This window comes from Arachis duranensis, chromosome 5 (genome assembly GCF_000817695.3).
Source record: "Arachis duranensis cultivar V14167 chromosome 5, aradu.V14167.gnm2.J7QH, whole genome shotgun sequence".
NCBI classification, from domain to species: Eukaryota; Viridiplantae; Streptophyta; class Magnoliopsida; order Fabales; family Fabaceae; genus Arachis; species Arachis duranensis.
Genome location: NC_029776.3, coordinates 6,345,322 through 6,360,583, shown reverse-complemented (window position 1 = coordinate 6,360,583; position 15,262 = coordinate 6,345,322). Strand labels below are relative to the sequence as shown.

At 29.2% G+C, this 15,262-nt stretch overlaps 1 protein-coding gene across 2 annotated transcripts; it reads right to left on the bottom strand.

Moving 5' to 3' along the window:
• Window positions 1-1,613: 1,613 nt before the first annotated feature.
• LOC107487650 (uncharacterized) lies at window positions 1,614-5,612 on the bottom strand. 2 transcript variants are annotated; one of them, XM_016108330.3, is made up of 3 exons: window positions 5,217-5,612; window positions 4,376-4,960; window positions 1,614-2,808 (listed from the first exon to the last, which is right to left on the bottom strand). In XM_016108330.3, the coding sequence occupies exons 2-3, from the start codon at window positions 4,928-4,930 to the stop codon at window positions 1,948-1,950; spliced, it is 1,416 nt and encodes a 471-aa protein (XP_015963816.1). In that variant the 5' UTR covers window positions 4,931-4,960; window positions 5,217-5,612; the 3' UTR covers window positions 1,614-1,947. The 2 variants fall into 2 exon arrangements, with proteins under 2 accessions (XP_015963816.1, XP_015963815.1); XM_016108329.3 differs by having other exon boundaries at window positions 4,376-4,991; window positions 5,217-5,610.
• Between the last annotated feature and the right edge of the window lie 9,650 nt (window positions 5,613-15,262).

Sequence of the window (15,262 nt, the reverse complement as noted above, 5' to 3'; positions counted from 1 at the left end):
ACTAAAGAAGTGCATAAAAGAAGGCCTTTATCTAGTTTATGGGCAATAGAATCTTAGGACGGCCACCAAGTTGGGTTAATGCTTGTGGAATCTCATTAAAAGGTGTAAAGTCATTAGCGGGTTAAGGGGTTTTATTTTAGTGGCCAGCACGCTGTCTTTGAAATGGTCTTCTTCTATTTCATCTCTCTTTCTTTTTTATATATAATTTCCTCCCATGATGTATCCTCATTTTATATCATTGTTGTATAGAAACAGAATAGTCATATTTGTATCCTTTCAAATAAATGTCAATTTAAATACTTGTTAACATAATAAAATAAAAAGGAATATAAGAAGAAATGCGTGCTTTTTTATATGACACACGTTTTAGCTTTAGCTTGATTAGGGCCCCACAAGACCCTGAGGTCTTTGATGGAGGGGTAAAGATAAGGGGAGAGGGGGGGCTCATATAAGAGGCTCCTTTTTCCCATGAAAGCTAATAAATTGTAAGTACATAAACAATGAAAAGGAAATAATATGAATAGTGGGTTCATCTTTTTAGGGTTGCATATCTTGAAGTTCTGATGAGACTTGCCCCCTCCACGTTAACACATCCACTCTTGCACTCTTTTACAACTTTTCCACCTCCTGATTTTTAAACATTTATAGTTGCTTTCTTTTGGTGTTTTTAAAAGGGAGTTTGATGCTGGCCCATACCTTCTTCTGCTGGTTTAAGCTTTAGTATCCTTTTCTATATCAGTGACAACGACCAGCTTATGCCTTTATATTTTTATGGGACCAGGGACAACAAACAAAGCTAACTCCAATGTATAATTTCATTCATTTCCAACCAATTCTATACTTCAGCATCTTTGCCTCTATCTCCCTCTTGTATTGTTTAATAATACGTTTTAGAAAAGAAATTCCTCTTTCCAATTTTATTTAATTAAAATATTATAGTTTGCTAATTCTAACAGGATTGAATCATCAACAAATAAAATAAGGATCAAGCTTGCTAGTTGCTATTGATAAATGGTTTTGTGATGTCTCGGGGTCTTCATTGGGCCTATCGTGGTGGCTGTAAGCATTATGCAATTGAAGAGCCCACATTATGTGGGCTAAGAAAATGGGCTCAATATTACTTTTAGCTAGGAAGGTCTAATCTCGTCTTGTACATGCAGCAACCCATTAACCAGCGGCAGACCTTTAAATAGAGTTCAAATCTGTGACAGATTAGTCCTTTGCCTATCGGGTTAGAGAATACCGTGAAAAAAAAAGTAAGAAGGTCTAAAATGCAACCAATTTGAATTAGTTTAGTAGTTAGCTTAAATAAGTGTCTCGAATTCTACCTTGAGTATGCAGCAACCCATTATTTAAATATGTTAATCACGACCATTTTATTAATTATCGTTAATGTACAATTATTACTCAGAGTATAATGGCCTTCACCCCCCTCAATTGATTAAAGCGTTCTCTCTAGTCTCTCCTGTTTTTCTCTTTTCTTACCCGAATATTCATAACACACTTATGTTAAACCAATTTAGCAACTCCAATTAAAGATAAGTGCTAAACCAATTTAGCAACTCCAGTTAAAGATATTCCAATTTGCAAATGGCTTAAATTGTAACAAAAGATTGGACAAGAAAAAGTCAGCATAAAGTATACTACAGAATAAAAGAATAGTTTGCACAAAGTATTACACAATGCCATGGCACACTCGATCAACAATGACGGGTTATTCGTAAAAAGAAATACCAATCAAGTGGATAATCTTTCTCAATATACAAATATGCTCCCTCAGATTAAACTCAACATACCCTAAACTAAGACTGTGTTAAGCAGGTTGAAGTATCTGTGTCCGATTCTTGGAATTGGTGTGTCAACTCTCTCGGCAAGTGCTTGACATGCAACTCCGTAAGATATATATATATGTATTGAGACTTTATATATGACTGGAAATGTACAAAGCTACATAAATAATTTGAGTCCGGTCCAACCCTGAGGCAGTCTCCATTTTCTATGCCAGTAAATAGACACTCTTGACCACAATGGGAACTCAAAAGTGTACTCCAGAGGCTGATCAACAGGTCCTGCTACCACCAAAGGCAACCACACATATCTTGAATCCCTTAAGTCAGCCGGGTTCCATCGATCGGCCATGAATATAAATAAACCTTGGAACCCAGGTAGAGGAAGCACAAAAGTGCTCTGAGCAAAGAATGTTGTAAGCCGAAACATGTTGTTTCCCACAATGCATGGATTTCCTATTGTTTCCCAAGGCCCCAATACTGAATCAGCTGCATGAGCCAGTGCCTCGTTAGGGGCCCAACCTGTGCAGCCTGATGTGATCATGTAGTATGTCCCCCGATGCTTGAATAGAGCTGGTGCTTCTCGGTGCTGTCCCACGAGAATCCTTCTCATGGTAGGTGTCACATTGAGATAATCTTCGGTTAGGGGACCAATGTGCAGTTCACTATTGTCTTCGGAGGAGTAGATTAGATATGCCATACCATCTTCATCTTTGAATACTGTCATATCCCTGCTTTCACATCCATGGGGCCTTTGGCTACCAAGATAATCAAAAGGGCCATCAGGTGTATCGCTGATGGCTACACCAACAGCTGCTTTGGTGTAGTTTCCATCATCAACATGCATCCACATCACATATTTTCCGGTCTTCTCATTATAGATCACTTTCGGCCTCTCAAGCACATTAGACTTGTGCAGATCATGGGTCTCATCTGTTTCCTCTGCTGCCAATACAATTCCTTCATGTTTCCAGGTCCATAAATCCTTTGAAGAATAACAACCAACTCCAATGATGTCCACCTGACAGAGATAGAGATAAGGGATAGAGTCATGCAAATCAAATAGTAGTAAATATGCAACATTGACTGAAGACAAGTACCTCTCCTCTGACAACTGGAAGGTCAGTAAACTAATACTATAACCACATGATAAATAGCTTTTACCTCTAAATACACTCATAGATGGCAGAGCATGGTGATGTAAGAAAAGTTCACTACATGTCCATAATAAAAGGAGAAAAAAGGGAAAGCAAACTCCTCTTGATGCAAAGAATATGATTTATATTGATATCTACTTGGGCATACTCAAAACATATTCGCTAGTGTTTGCACCTTAGTTCATGTTAATAATAAGAAAATCAAACAGACTAATTGAATTCAGGCACAAGTTTTTCCTCAGCCACAGCGCTATATCACTTCAGAACTAACTAGTTGAGAAGAGTCTGTCAATTAGTAGGGCAGATTTTGAAAGATGCAAAATATTTTCCTTGACTTCTACTACCAATAAAGCCTTGACTGCTGGTTAAAAGAAGGTAGGGTAAAGTATATTTTTTCCCCAAAATTTGGCAAAAGTTTCAAAATATTTTTAAGTTTTATTTTGTTCCAATTTTGTCCCAAAAGTTTTTTATTTGTATCAAATATATTCTCGACAGCTAAAGTTTCAAAAAATTTAAGACTAATTCAACAATAATGTATGACAATTATGTTTGATTTGCTTATATTGAAGGTTGTTTTTATGTAATTGTTGTAGAATTGGTTCTAGATTTTTTGAAACAATAAAACTTAAGAGGTATTTTTAGGCAAAAAGTCTGGCCTCTTTTTGTCTTGTGTGTGTGAAATATAGGACCATGTAAACCTCAGACATTGGACAACTTAGGTGAAGAAATTTTCTAGGATGATCATCATAGCAGAGGCCCTTATATCAATTGGAAGTAAAAACTTCTTGTTCAGTATTACAAACTAATAGTCAGTGAAAAAGACTAGGCATAGAACATTAGAACCTATGCAATCTCAGTTGTGACAGAAAGCTTCAACATCTCGGAAAAGGGACCATCTAAGTTCTGTCACCATACTTAAAAGGGATAGAGTCTGTTAGGCTTCTATCTCTTGTGATGACATTGTTTTTAACTAAATGCTTAATATGTTAGTATTTGCAATTCATCGAAATGGAATGTTCTCTTACGTTTGCTAATATTGTCAGTTGACAAAATTGAAAGGGCATCATCCAAAATAAGCATATCAAGTACCAAATAAGACCATTAAAACAAGTACCATGTCTACTCATTTATTGATAATACTGTATGAGAATGTCCAGAACCTAAGATGCAAAAGTTACTTGGAATGGATTTGAAGAATACAGCCTTCAGACAATAATCTAACAAGTTATATATGCATGTATAAGAAGCAGCAGTCATTTTCTGCTTATTTGGAAATCTTGTCATTTATCTTTTTTCCCAAAAAATACTAAACAGGAAACCAAGTTAACATTGCAATTTGTAGAAAAATGTTAGCCACTTCAACTACCATAAAGCAATTGAACCACAAGGGCAACCATTAACTTTGATTAAAACAGAAGTTCACTAAATTACCCGAGCAGGTCCTTCCTTGTGAACATGGTAGGTGGGCCCATCTTTATATTCACCATACCAATAATATGTCCTTGATCCTTTATCATAAAGAATGCCCCCTCCATGGGCTTGGATAGGATTTCCATCAGTATCCAACCAAATTCTCCCAGGGTAGTAGTAATTACTATCATTCCCAGCAGCCTGATTTGGATCTAGAGCTATCTTATGACCCGGAAAAAATACATGTCTAAGTTGGGAATTTTCATCCAAGAATTCATCAACCAATGTGGTTTTCCTTTTAGGTCTGCGCTTGGCCGCCCGAGGGGACCTCTTTCCCCTTGGTGGGGGAATCTGAACATCTTCATCTTCCAATTGTTGAAGTTCCCGGAATTGGGGATGATGAGTCACATGCAATTGAGACAATCTGCCATCTCTATCTTCATGAAGAATATAAGAATACAAATGAAGCAAAAGAAGGCATCCTATCAAACTCCATAACACAGCAGGCGTACAACACCTGCTCCAAGAATTACAGCACAGGTTTGTTGATTTCCTGTATTTACTCCTTGTCCTCATTTTCTCTTCCTCTTAATCTTGGGGATTATGCTGCAATTAACAAAATGCAACCTATGGAAACCTGATAACAGTAACCAAGTACAACACACCAATATTTAAACTACATGTCAGGAAAATTGAAAGCACTATGCTACTATTTCATTACCCTAGTCGATGCCTAAATATCTAGATAGGGAAATCAGAGTTGTACTGCAAAATTTGCAATTGCACCTCATGTTTTAGATCCAGTCACTGAGAAAGGCATCAATGATAGAAAGCAACTAATTAGGAAGAAGAGTGAGCTGACCTGGAGCTATGAAATGAGCACAAGTCTCCGACATGCGGTTCTGTTGGTGGCGGTTTCTCGGCAGTTTTGGATCTGGGGATGTGTGAGATTTATGAAATATGATACTGATTTTACAACCAAAGAAGTTGTTTCTTAATCTCTGCAACTGACTCACTCACTGGATGCCTTTTGGTACCCACCACGGACACAGACAGGCCTAGAACAAAGAGGTTTGTTTCATTTTTTCTTTGCCTTCAATTCAAGCATTATATTCGGCAGTCAAACGTAGTAACAGTGTTAGTTCGTTGGTCGTGTTTCTCAATTCACATGAGCATTCACATAGATAGAAAGACACTTTTACTGTGCATTCATTTACTGTTGGTTATCCAGTAACAATGTGACAGTTAGCGACGATAAAGTACTGTACTATTCACATGGAGTAGGAGATTATTTGTTCAACTATTATTGTGTGCATCAATCATCATAATTGATTGGAATGTTGACTTCCACCCACCATGTCTCACTTTTTAAATGCACAAAAATGTATACCGTCTCTTGTGGTATTACTATTAACAAAAATAAATACATAAATAATACTTAAAGTAGTTAAGTGGAATATTTATCCAATTAATTTTTAAAAATACTATTTATATACTAAAATTAGTCTTAATAATTAATTTTAATATATATGCAACATAGTTGATTAATTTTATATTTTCTCAATTACTTTGGTCATGATAAATTATTTATTTCTTCTTTTTATTAAATACTCTTATTTATTACACAAGAGATATTACGTGTTAGTTTTAAATAACAATATCCTAAACAGTTAGAGAAATTATATGACTACTTTTTTTTATAATATTCCTTTACACATTATTTTTTTTAGATGGTAGGAGTAATAATATTTATTTCTGTATAGTAAGTCTAGCGATAAGTATAATTCGAATCCTTTATTTGAAGTAGAAGAGGTATATGTTGATTCTCAAAGAACTGGTGGTAATGAATACCTGCAAAGATATTCTGACGCTTAAATAAAAAAGAGTGAATAACGTAACTTTCTTGTTTTAGATTTTTCTTGTTTATAAAATGTTTGATTTTGAACATGTTATATTTTAGTTACTAAATTGACCTATTATTGCAAAACTGTTGGAAATGTTAGCCTAATTTTTTTATAACCGCTCCTAAACTTTATTTGAGCTTATGCTAAAAAGTCTGCTAAAAGAGAAAAATACATACCTTTGATTTAACACATTTTACTTATATAGTTCCGAATTATAAGTAGTGTAGGTCGATGTATTAGTAATGGATCATGACCCCAAGCTTAATATGTGATATTTTGCAATAAGACAGGTAGAACTTAAATAATTTTTCGACTTATAAATTAACATTATAATAATAAGTGGTAGCCCCTCAAACTCAGTTTGTTGTACTTGAAAAATAATAAGCATGTTAGAGAGAAGAGTCTAAATTAAATAAAAAAACTAAGAGTTATTATAAATAATGATAATATGGTGAGACCCGAGCTTGACTTATTTTTTTAAAGAAGCGATTGAGATTTTATGAAAATCGAGTTATAACTTGGTAGGATATGAAAGAGATGCAGTTTGTGTTATAATTCGGAGATATGAGGATTGAGGATTAACCCCAAAATCAACTTAATAATCTTGAAAATAAAAGTGGTCAAACTTGTGATTGAAAAATGTGTTGCTTATATCACTGTATTTTTGGACGAGCTCATAGTTGATTGGTTGTCGAATTGACCTCAACTAATAGGTGTTTGGTTGCTTTGACTGATTTCAACTTATAAATGCCGATTTGTTAGGAGTGATTCTGACTTATAAATGCCGATTTATTTGGAGTGATTCTAACTTATAATTGTCGATTTGCTTCAAATGATTTTGACTTATAGGTGTCGGCTTGTTTGGATAAATTTCGACTTATAATTTCCGGTTTGCTAGAAATGATCCTGACTTATAATTGCCAATTTGTTTGAAATGATTCCGACTTATAAATATCGACTTGTTTGGATTGAGTCCGACTTATAACTGTCGATTTATTTTTGTATACCAACTTTAATATTGGTTTGTCATAATATATGTAGTATGTAGGAAAAATAGTAACCAAACCAAAGGCACAATAATAACTAAAAATAAAGAATGATGAATATAAAAATAATTTATATTTATTGAGATTTACTATCTTAACATAGAAGGTACAGAATAAAGTGTCTTGTTCCTCTAAGCAAAATCTAATATGAAAAAATTTGTAAACAAATAAAATAATACATCCTTTTGCTGTGGTATAATTTCAAAAATGTTGCGTTCCAAGTATCAGGCAGTTCTTTGCGTAGTAGTGTTTGAAAGGTATAAGTCTCTTTACCAATCATTTTGCTGATTCAAAAAAGTCCTTCTAGTCATCCTCTTTTAATTAAGTTGGTTTAATTTATCAATTTGTTAAATTTGTCTAAGTTCTTCGATTTTTATAATCCAATTGCTTTTTCTTGAAATTCTACTAAAGTCTTCGGCTTGGCGACATTAATAGTCTCTTGAAACTTGCCAAAGCAAATACCACTCTTAAAGATATGGAGGTGGACGTCGGGGTTGAAATTGGAAATCTTCATTACTATCTTATTGAACCTTATCATATAGTCAAAAAGACTTCTATGTTAACCTTATTTGATTGTGCTAAACTAGTTGGAATCATGGACATAGATCTTGGATACTGCAAAATTGTTGGTGAAAAAGTCGGGCCAGTTTCTAAAAAATAGAGATAAAACTTGCAGGTAAAGATAAAAATCAGAATAAAATAGCATCATTTAAAAATGTGAAAAAAGAACAACGTAATATTGATTATATAACTCGGTCATCTGCTAAACTTCTACTGTTAGCGAATCATTCATAGCCAATAATTCGGCCTCAATAGGAGGAGAAAGTGGATTGCTTTGCTTTTTCGACATTAATTATAACCTACAAAAGATGGTAAAAAATCGAGAAGAGAAAATGATAATGGGGTTAGATCTAAACTCGTGCCCCACAGTGGACACTAAATATTCTTGTGTAGTAAGTCTGGCGATAGATATAACTTGTCCTATTTAGGAATTGAGCTCTTTTTTGTTTGAAGTGAAAGAGGTATACGTTGACTCTCAAAAAATTAGTGGCAGCGTCACATTTACAAAAATATTTTGATATTTAAGTAAAAAAAAGTGTGAGATGAGTAGAATTTATTATTTTTAGCGAACAATATTTAAAAATATGAATTAAAAATATGTTATTAAATTATTAAAATAAAAAAATTAGATTAATAATTAAAATACTAATAAAAAATAATAAATTCTACTTGTATTTGTATTTTTTATAATTATATTATTGTAGCAACAGGAGAAGAAATAATAATGAATTGTATTGCTATTGAAATGATGTGTTGTCATACTTTTACTTCTAATGAGTTTGTAGTTCAAATAACTAAAATTTTAATTCAACTTTTAAAATTTTTTATATTATAATCATAAATAAGGTTAATTGATTTTAAAAATTTATATTAAATATAATAATTTTATGATTTAAATTATGTCAAAATTGTATATATTTAATACATTTTTTAATTTTATGTAAAATCCTAATTTTCACAATTTAGTGCCAATACTCAATTCAAGAAAATAAAGATATAATTTTGTTAATATAATCACTTGAAGTATATACTTTCTTGTTATTAAATTTTTGAAAAAAATTCTTAAAAGAAATACTTACGAATTATTTTTTTCAAGTTAGAAATGAAATTTAAATATGATACCTCTAAAAAAAATTATATCAATTAAGTTATAACTTGTTAACACTTACAAATTAAAACTTGATAACGTATAGTTAGCCTTTTTCAACAACTAATATATCTTGTGCCTGTTAAATTCGAGTAATACTATAGTAATAATAAAAAACAATAGCCAAAGTTATTTTATTTAGTATTATATTTATAATTTTATATATATAATATTTATAATTATACATTTATTATATTTAAAATCATATAATTATAATATTAAACTTTTATATATTTATAATTTTTAAGTTCTAATTATTGATATTAACATATTGTAATAGTTTATATATGTTGATTGAGAATTATAATTTTTGTGATTTTACTTGATTGATATATGTGCAATGGAACTAATCACTGATGGGCAATAATTTGTTTAATTTTTTTAATAGGCGCTTTATATATGATTTGTTTAATTTTCTTAATTTTTTTAATATATGTACTTTAAGATTATTTCATAGTTAGTAATGTTAGAAAAGACACACACAATAATAGTGTTGCTCTTAATAATATTGAGATTAAAATTTAGAATAATATTAATCCACTTCATGTTAAATTTATAGTGATCAAACATTAATTTTTTTTAGTTTCATATTATTTGACATTATATGAATTTTATATTTGTATTTTAATTTATGTATGAATTTTATTTTTTTTATCTTAATTTATATATGAATATATAAATTTTAAAGTATTATTTAATTGTTATACGGCGGATAAGGATGAGGAGCAGTAACGAATCCAAAAAATTTAAATAGTGGGGACATGAGTGGAGTTGGGGATACATTATTGCCAATGACTTCTTTCCTTCTAATACTGACAACTTAGCACGTATGGAGCGCAGTCTGTCCTGAGCATTCATTATCTCAGTTTCTTGGAATTCCCAAGCATCGGAATACTCTGCTAGATCATCTGATGAGTTCTTCTGATCCTATAAAAGAATATACAGCACCCAACTCAGGATTAGTTTAGTATCCTGAAGAGAAACTTACATACTAATGCTTTAACTACCCAAAAACTGCTAAAGAAAGAGCAATGATTATTATTATTATTTTGAGGTGGTTTACAATTGACAGCAATGTGTTGGATTCTTCAACAAAAGATAGACCCACTACCGAAAGAAAAATAATAATAATAATAATAATTTTCAAAAAAATTTCAAATTGTAGTGGGAACGCTTGCCCCACTGCAATATAAGTAGATCCGTCTTTAGTGGGGAGGGTACCCGCAGAAGAGGGTTAGGGTACAACATTCTAATATCCGCAGACATATAGGTGGGGCGGATAGTTAAAAAGTTTAAGGACGAAGCAGGGTCAGTTAGAAAAAAAATCTGCTCTATTGTCAATCCTATACGTAGTGGATTAGTTTTAAACTTGTTCAGTCAGAAAATACCGTAGAAAAAAGTAGTAGTTATCTTTAAAGTAGAATAATTTCTCATTGATAGCAATATTTAATTATGGAGATTTACTTTTGTTGAAATTTACATGCGACAATTTTATTTGTTAGTATTAGATTCATTATTGAAATCAAAACAATATGATCAATATTGTTACATGTTAAAATTTTACATTTTATGACATAATTTTCATGTTTGCAAACTTATAAATTTATGTCATTACAAAAGTTATTAAGTTGGTTAATAATCCTTGATAAAATTACTGAAACATAATCGTTGAGTATTAGTTTGTGAGAAGAGAATCCAATAACAATTTTTGTTATTCACTATATAATTTATTCTATTGTAAAATGAATTATTATTTGTTGGATTGGTAAATATATATTTCTTATAATTTCTTACACTATTTTATTTGGTAATGTTCTCGTGCAATACACGGAATAATTAATAAAAATATATGAAGTTTTTATTAAAAAATTAAATAAAAATATATATAATAATTATTACTATAAATATTTTATAAAGTTATACTTAAAATCATAGGTTACCAATATTTAATGTTGAAAATCGTTAACATTTTTAATTATAAAAATATTAAAAATAATTAGTATTTGTTTTAATTAATTTGAGTTGGTTAAGTGGTCATCTCACTCGTCCACTTAAGAAAGTATTATGGTTTCGAATCCCGCTTTGTATATGTAATAACTCATTGACTAGTGACATACTCTTAATAAATGAAACTTCAATACGTGGTGGATTAGTTCTCGGCAAAGAAAATACGATGAAAAAAATAGTATCTGTCTCGAAAGTAGACCAATTCTCATTGATAACAATACTTGTGGAGATTTGTCTTTGTTTAAATTTAAATGTGATAACTTTATTTGTTGGTATCATATTCACTCATGAAGTCAAAATAATATGATCAATATTGTTACCGGTTAATATTTCACATTTTATGACATGATTTTTAAGTTTTTAAATTTATAGACTTAGAATAAGTGACCATTTGTACTCATAAAAGATGATAACGCTGACATATGTACCCATGATAGATCGTAACTGATCTTGTACCCACGAGAGTTGCCCTCCGTGTGACAAAAATACCTTGTTTTGGTTAAGTACTTGCTTCGTTATTATCCGAACCTACGTGACACCCATAAATCGAAAAACACTTTCAGAAACATGCCACATCAGTTCCCTCATTAAATGCAGAAATTCGATTTTTATATAATAGAATAGATAGAATAGATTTCTACAAAAAGATCATTTATACTATTTATATATTTTTCTAATACTAATAAATAAATTGGTATTTTATACTATTATACTTATTATCCTAAACAATAGCGTAAGTTGTATGTTAAATAATGTAAATTATATTTTGTATATTAAATTTATTAAATTAATCAATACTAAAAGGAGAAAAATTATGTACTAAATCATATGTTATAAAAATTAGTTAATTTACACATAATTTTTTTTTACCAAAGATAGGGAGACTCAAATCCATAACCTCTAAACAAGTATAGAGAGACTATGCCATTTGAGTTATAATTTATTGGCGTTAATTTACACATAAATTAATTTTATTAAAAATAAAAAATAATTTATCATATATATAATAATCTTTAATATATGTAGTCTCATGTATATATTAGAATGATATATTTTAATTATGTGAATTATTATTATTCACTTTTTTATTACGATAGTAAATAATATTTAAGACTAAAAAAGAAAAAAATATAATTATAATATTTTTAGTTTGATTAAAAAATCTCTTCTAAGTATATCCAACTTTTATATATACTAAATGTAATAATATTTAATAGTATAATATGCGTTACAGCAATGACTAAAAATATTAACTTAAGTGAGGAAGATTAACATAGGTCCACTACTCGAATCCTAGATCCGAATTAAGTTCATTATCTTAGGACTCAATACAGATGAAGTCCATGTGTTCCATCTCAAATCAACTCAAATTGAATTTCTGTTGTTAGTTAGAGATGGTAATGGATATTCGTGTGGGTTCGACAAACTTTCTTTCTCATCCTTTACTCATGTTTTAAAAAACATCACCCGTTCCCTCTTTATCTTCGTCGCAAGTCCCTATTTAATTATCCTCTTAGGGAATGCAGATATCCACAGTTATCTATAGATATTCTTTGATTTTTTTTTAAATTAACAAAAAAAAGTCATAATATAATAATCATAAAATAATCAATTCAATATAATTCAACATAATTCATAATATATTCATTATGAAAAATATTATTTTTAAAATTAAAAATATATGAAGAGTGTTAATAGCAAATGAGAACTTAAAGTTATATATAAGTAAATTAAAATGATATATTTAATGTGATTTGCAAGAAAAAATTCTCGTTATTCAAGTATAATATATGTTTTATTATTTTGTATGGAACAATATTAATTTTAATCTATATATTATTATTATTATTAGGTATCAAAAGTAAGTTGTGTTTGTATTATTAGTATTTTTCTTACTTTTCTCAATTCTAACTGTGATTAGATCTAAAAGCTCGCTCACCTTATTAGAAACAAATATAATCTAATAAATTTTGATCTGATAGTGTTATACATTGAGATAATCATAGTAGAATTAACTTTAGCGAGTTGATGGTACGGTGTTTAGTCACCACAGGAGTATTTTTACACAAAATTATCAATCAATTATGTATAACTTCTGATGAAAATAATATATTCAACATAAATGTTTATTAGGTAAAAGAAAACAAATTGAAAAATAAAAAATTTATTACAATGAGTATATTCATTTTAACAAATATTCTTCTATCTAATACTATAAAAAATACATTGGTCATCCTAATTACTATAATCTAACTTCCATGGGCAATGACAATGGTAGAATGCTTAAATTGAGTCATTTCTAAGCTATGGTATTCGTCAAACAAATAATCAATTAAACATTCATCCATACATTCTCATTTTGAGTGCGTTTATACATAAAAAAAATTATACATAAAAAAAAAGAAAAAAAATTAAAATAGCAAGAGTAATAAAAATAATGATTCTTAGAGCAAGTCCAATAAAATCAATTTTAGGTATCAATTTTGACCCATATAGTAAATGAATTGATTTAAAAATAAAACTTGCATTGGATATTATTTTTGAAATGATACTGATATCAGTAAAGAGATACTGTATCACTTTAAAAAATGAAGAGTGAAATGTTGCCGCTTGTTTAAATTCATCCATTAAATAAATACTAATGATGTTACTAAAACGTTTTTTTATTATAACGTTGTAACAAAGACTCAATTAAAATTTACTCAAATAAATTAGATGTACTTATTTATACTTTTTACTACTTTATTTTTTATTATTTTATCAATTTAACGTAATTTTTTTAATTATGTATAAAATTCTAATTTTTTTTCAATCTAAATATGATATATAATTATTAATTTTATAATTTTATAATTTTATTTTAGTTAAATTTTTATCATTTAATTAAATTTATTTAAAATAGCAAAAAATAATTTAAAATTTAAATTGAAATAAAAGCAAGTATTAGAGTGATAAATTTTACATTAGATTTCAAATTAAGTATTATGATATAATCTACAAATATTTATATGGCATCTTGGGATCTAAAATAAAATAAAATTAATACCAAGCATTAGATATGCTCTTATAAGTTTGTTTGACCATCTATATATAAATGACCAGAAGATCATGATTATCTAACGAAATTAATTTGTATTTATTCCATAATTAGTATAATTAATTTGATTTAATAAGTTAAAAAATACTACCAAAATATAAAAAAATAAATTAAAAAATACTACCAAAATAAATTGATATAAATTATAATCAAGTATGTGATATTTAAATATTTAATTAAATCAATTAGTTGATATGATTAATGTATCATAGTAAATTATATTTAATGAGTTAAAAAAATAAATCAAAAAATATTCTCGAAAACGGGCCACATTAGTTCTATCATTAAGTGTAGAAACTCAATTTTTATATAATAGAATAGATAATAGATTAATAGCTAAAAGTTAGTAATAATTTTTTCTCTAATTTTAGTTGTGGAACGCATGTCTCTTTATAGCATAGTTGTGAGAATTGAATCGGTCAGACTGCTAATTTATTAATTTATTGGTTTAATATGTGGATCACTAGATAAACCGGTGATTCAATTTCACTTAAATAAAAAATATAAAAAGTTAAAAGAGTAATCTACCTAATTAAATAAATTCTGTGAATTGTTTATCTGAATACATAAAAGAGAAACCTCTTACGTACATGTGCAATTTCAATTTTATGTAAACCGTGGGAGCTAACCACGGTTTCTAGTTTGTATGTAAACCGTTGGAGGCTACAAGGTTTTATGGTTGGAAAATGTTGGGCATAATCCGTGGCTACCTACCACGGACTACGAAGGAAAAAGCTAAGGCATAAACCGTGGTTGCTTCCCACGGTTTATGAAGAGGAGGACTTGAACGAAAACTCCCATAGGTTCTCACGGTTTATATGCAAAGTATAAATTATATGATCAAATTTTTTATTTTTTATTCTTAAATTATATGATCAAAATTTTTTATTTAAATTAAAAAAATAAAATAAAGTCCAACTATATCTAGTAGGGAATAGATCTGTAAATTTATTATTTTTTTACTTTTTAAACTAAAAAAATAATTTTTTTTCTAATATTAAAAAAATAAAAATTCTAACAATATACAAAAAATAAAAAATTAAAAAATTTAAAATTTTTAAATTAATTTATTCTTAATTTGTGAACAAGTGCAGCAAAAAAAGTCAACTGTCTGAGTGTAGCATAATCCGGTGAATAAAAAAATAA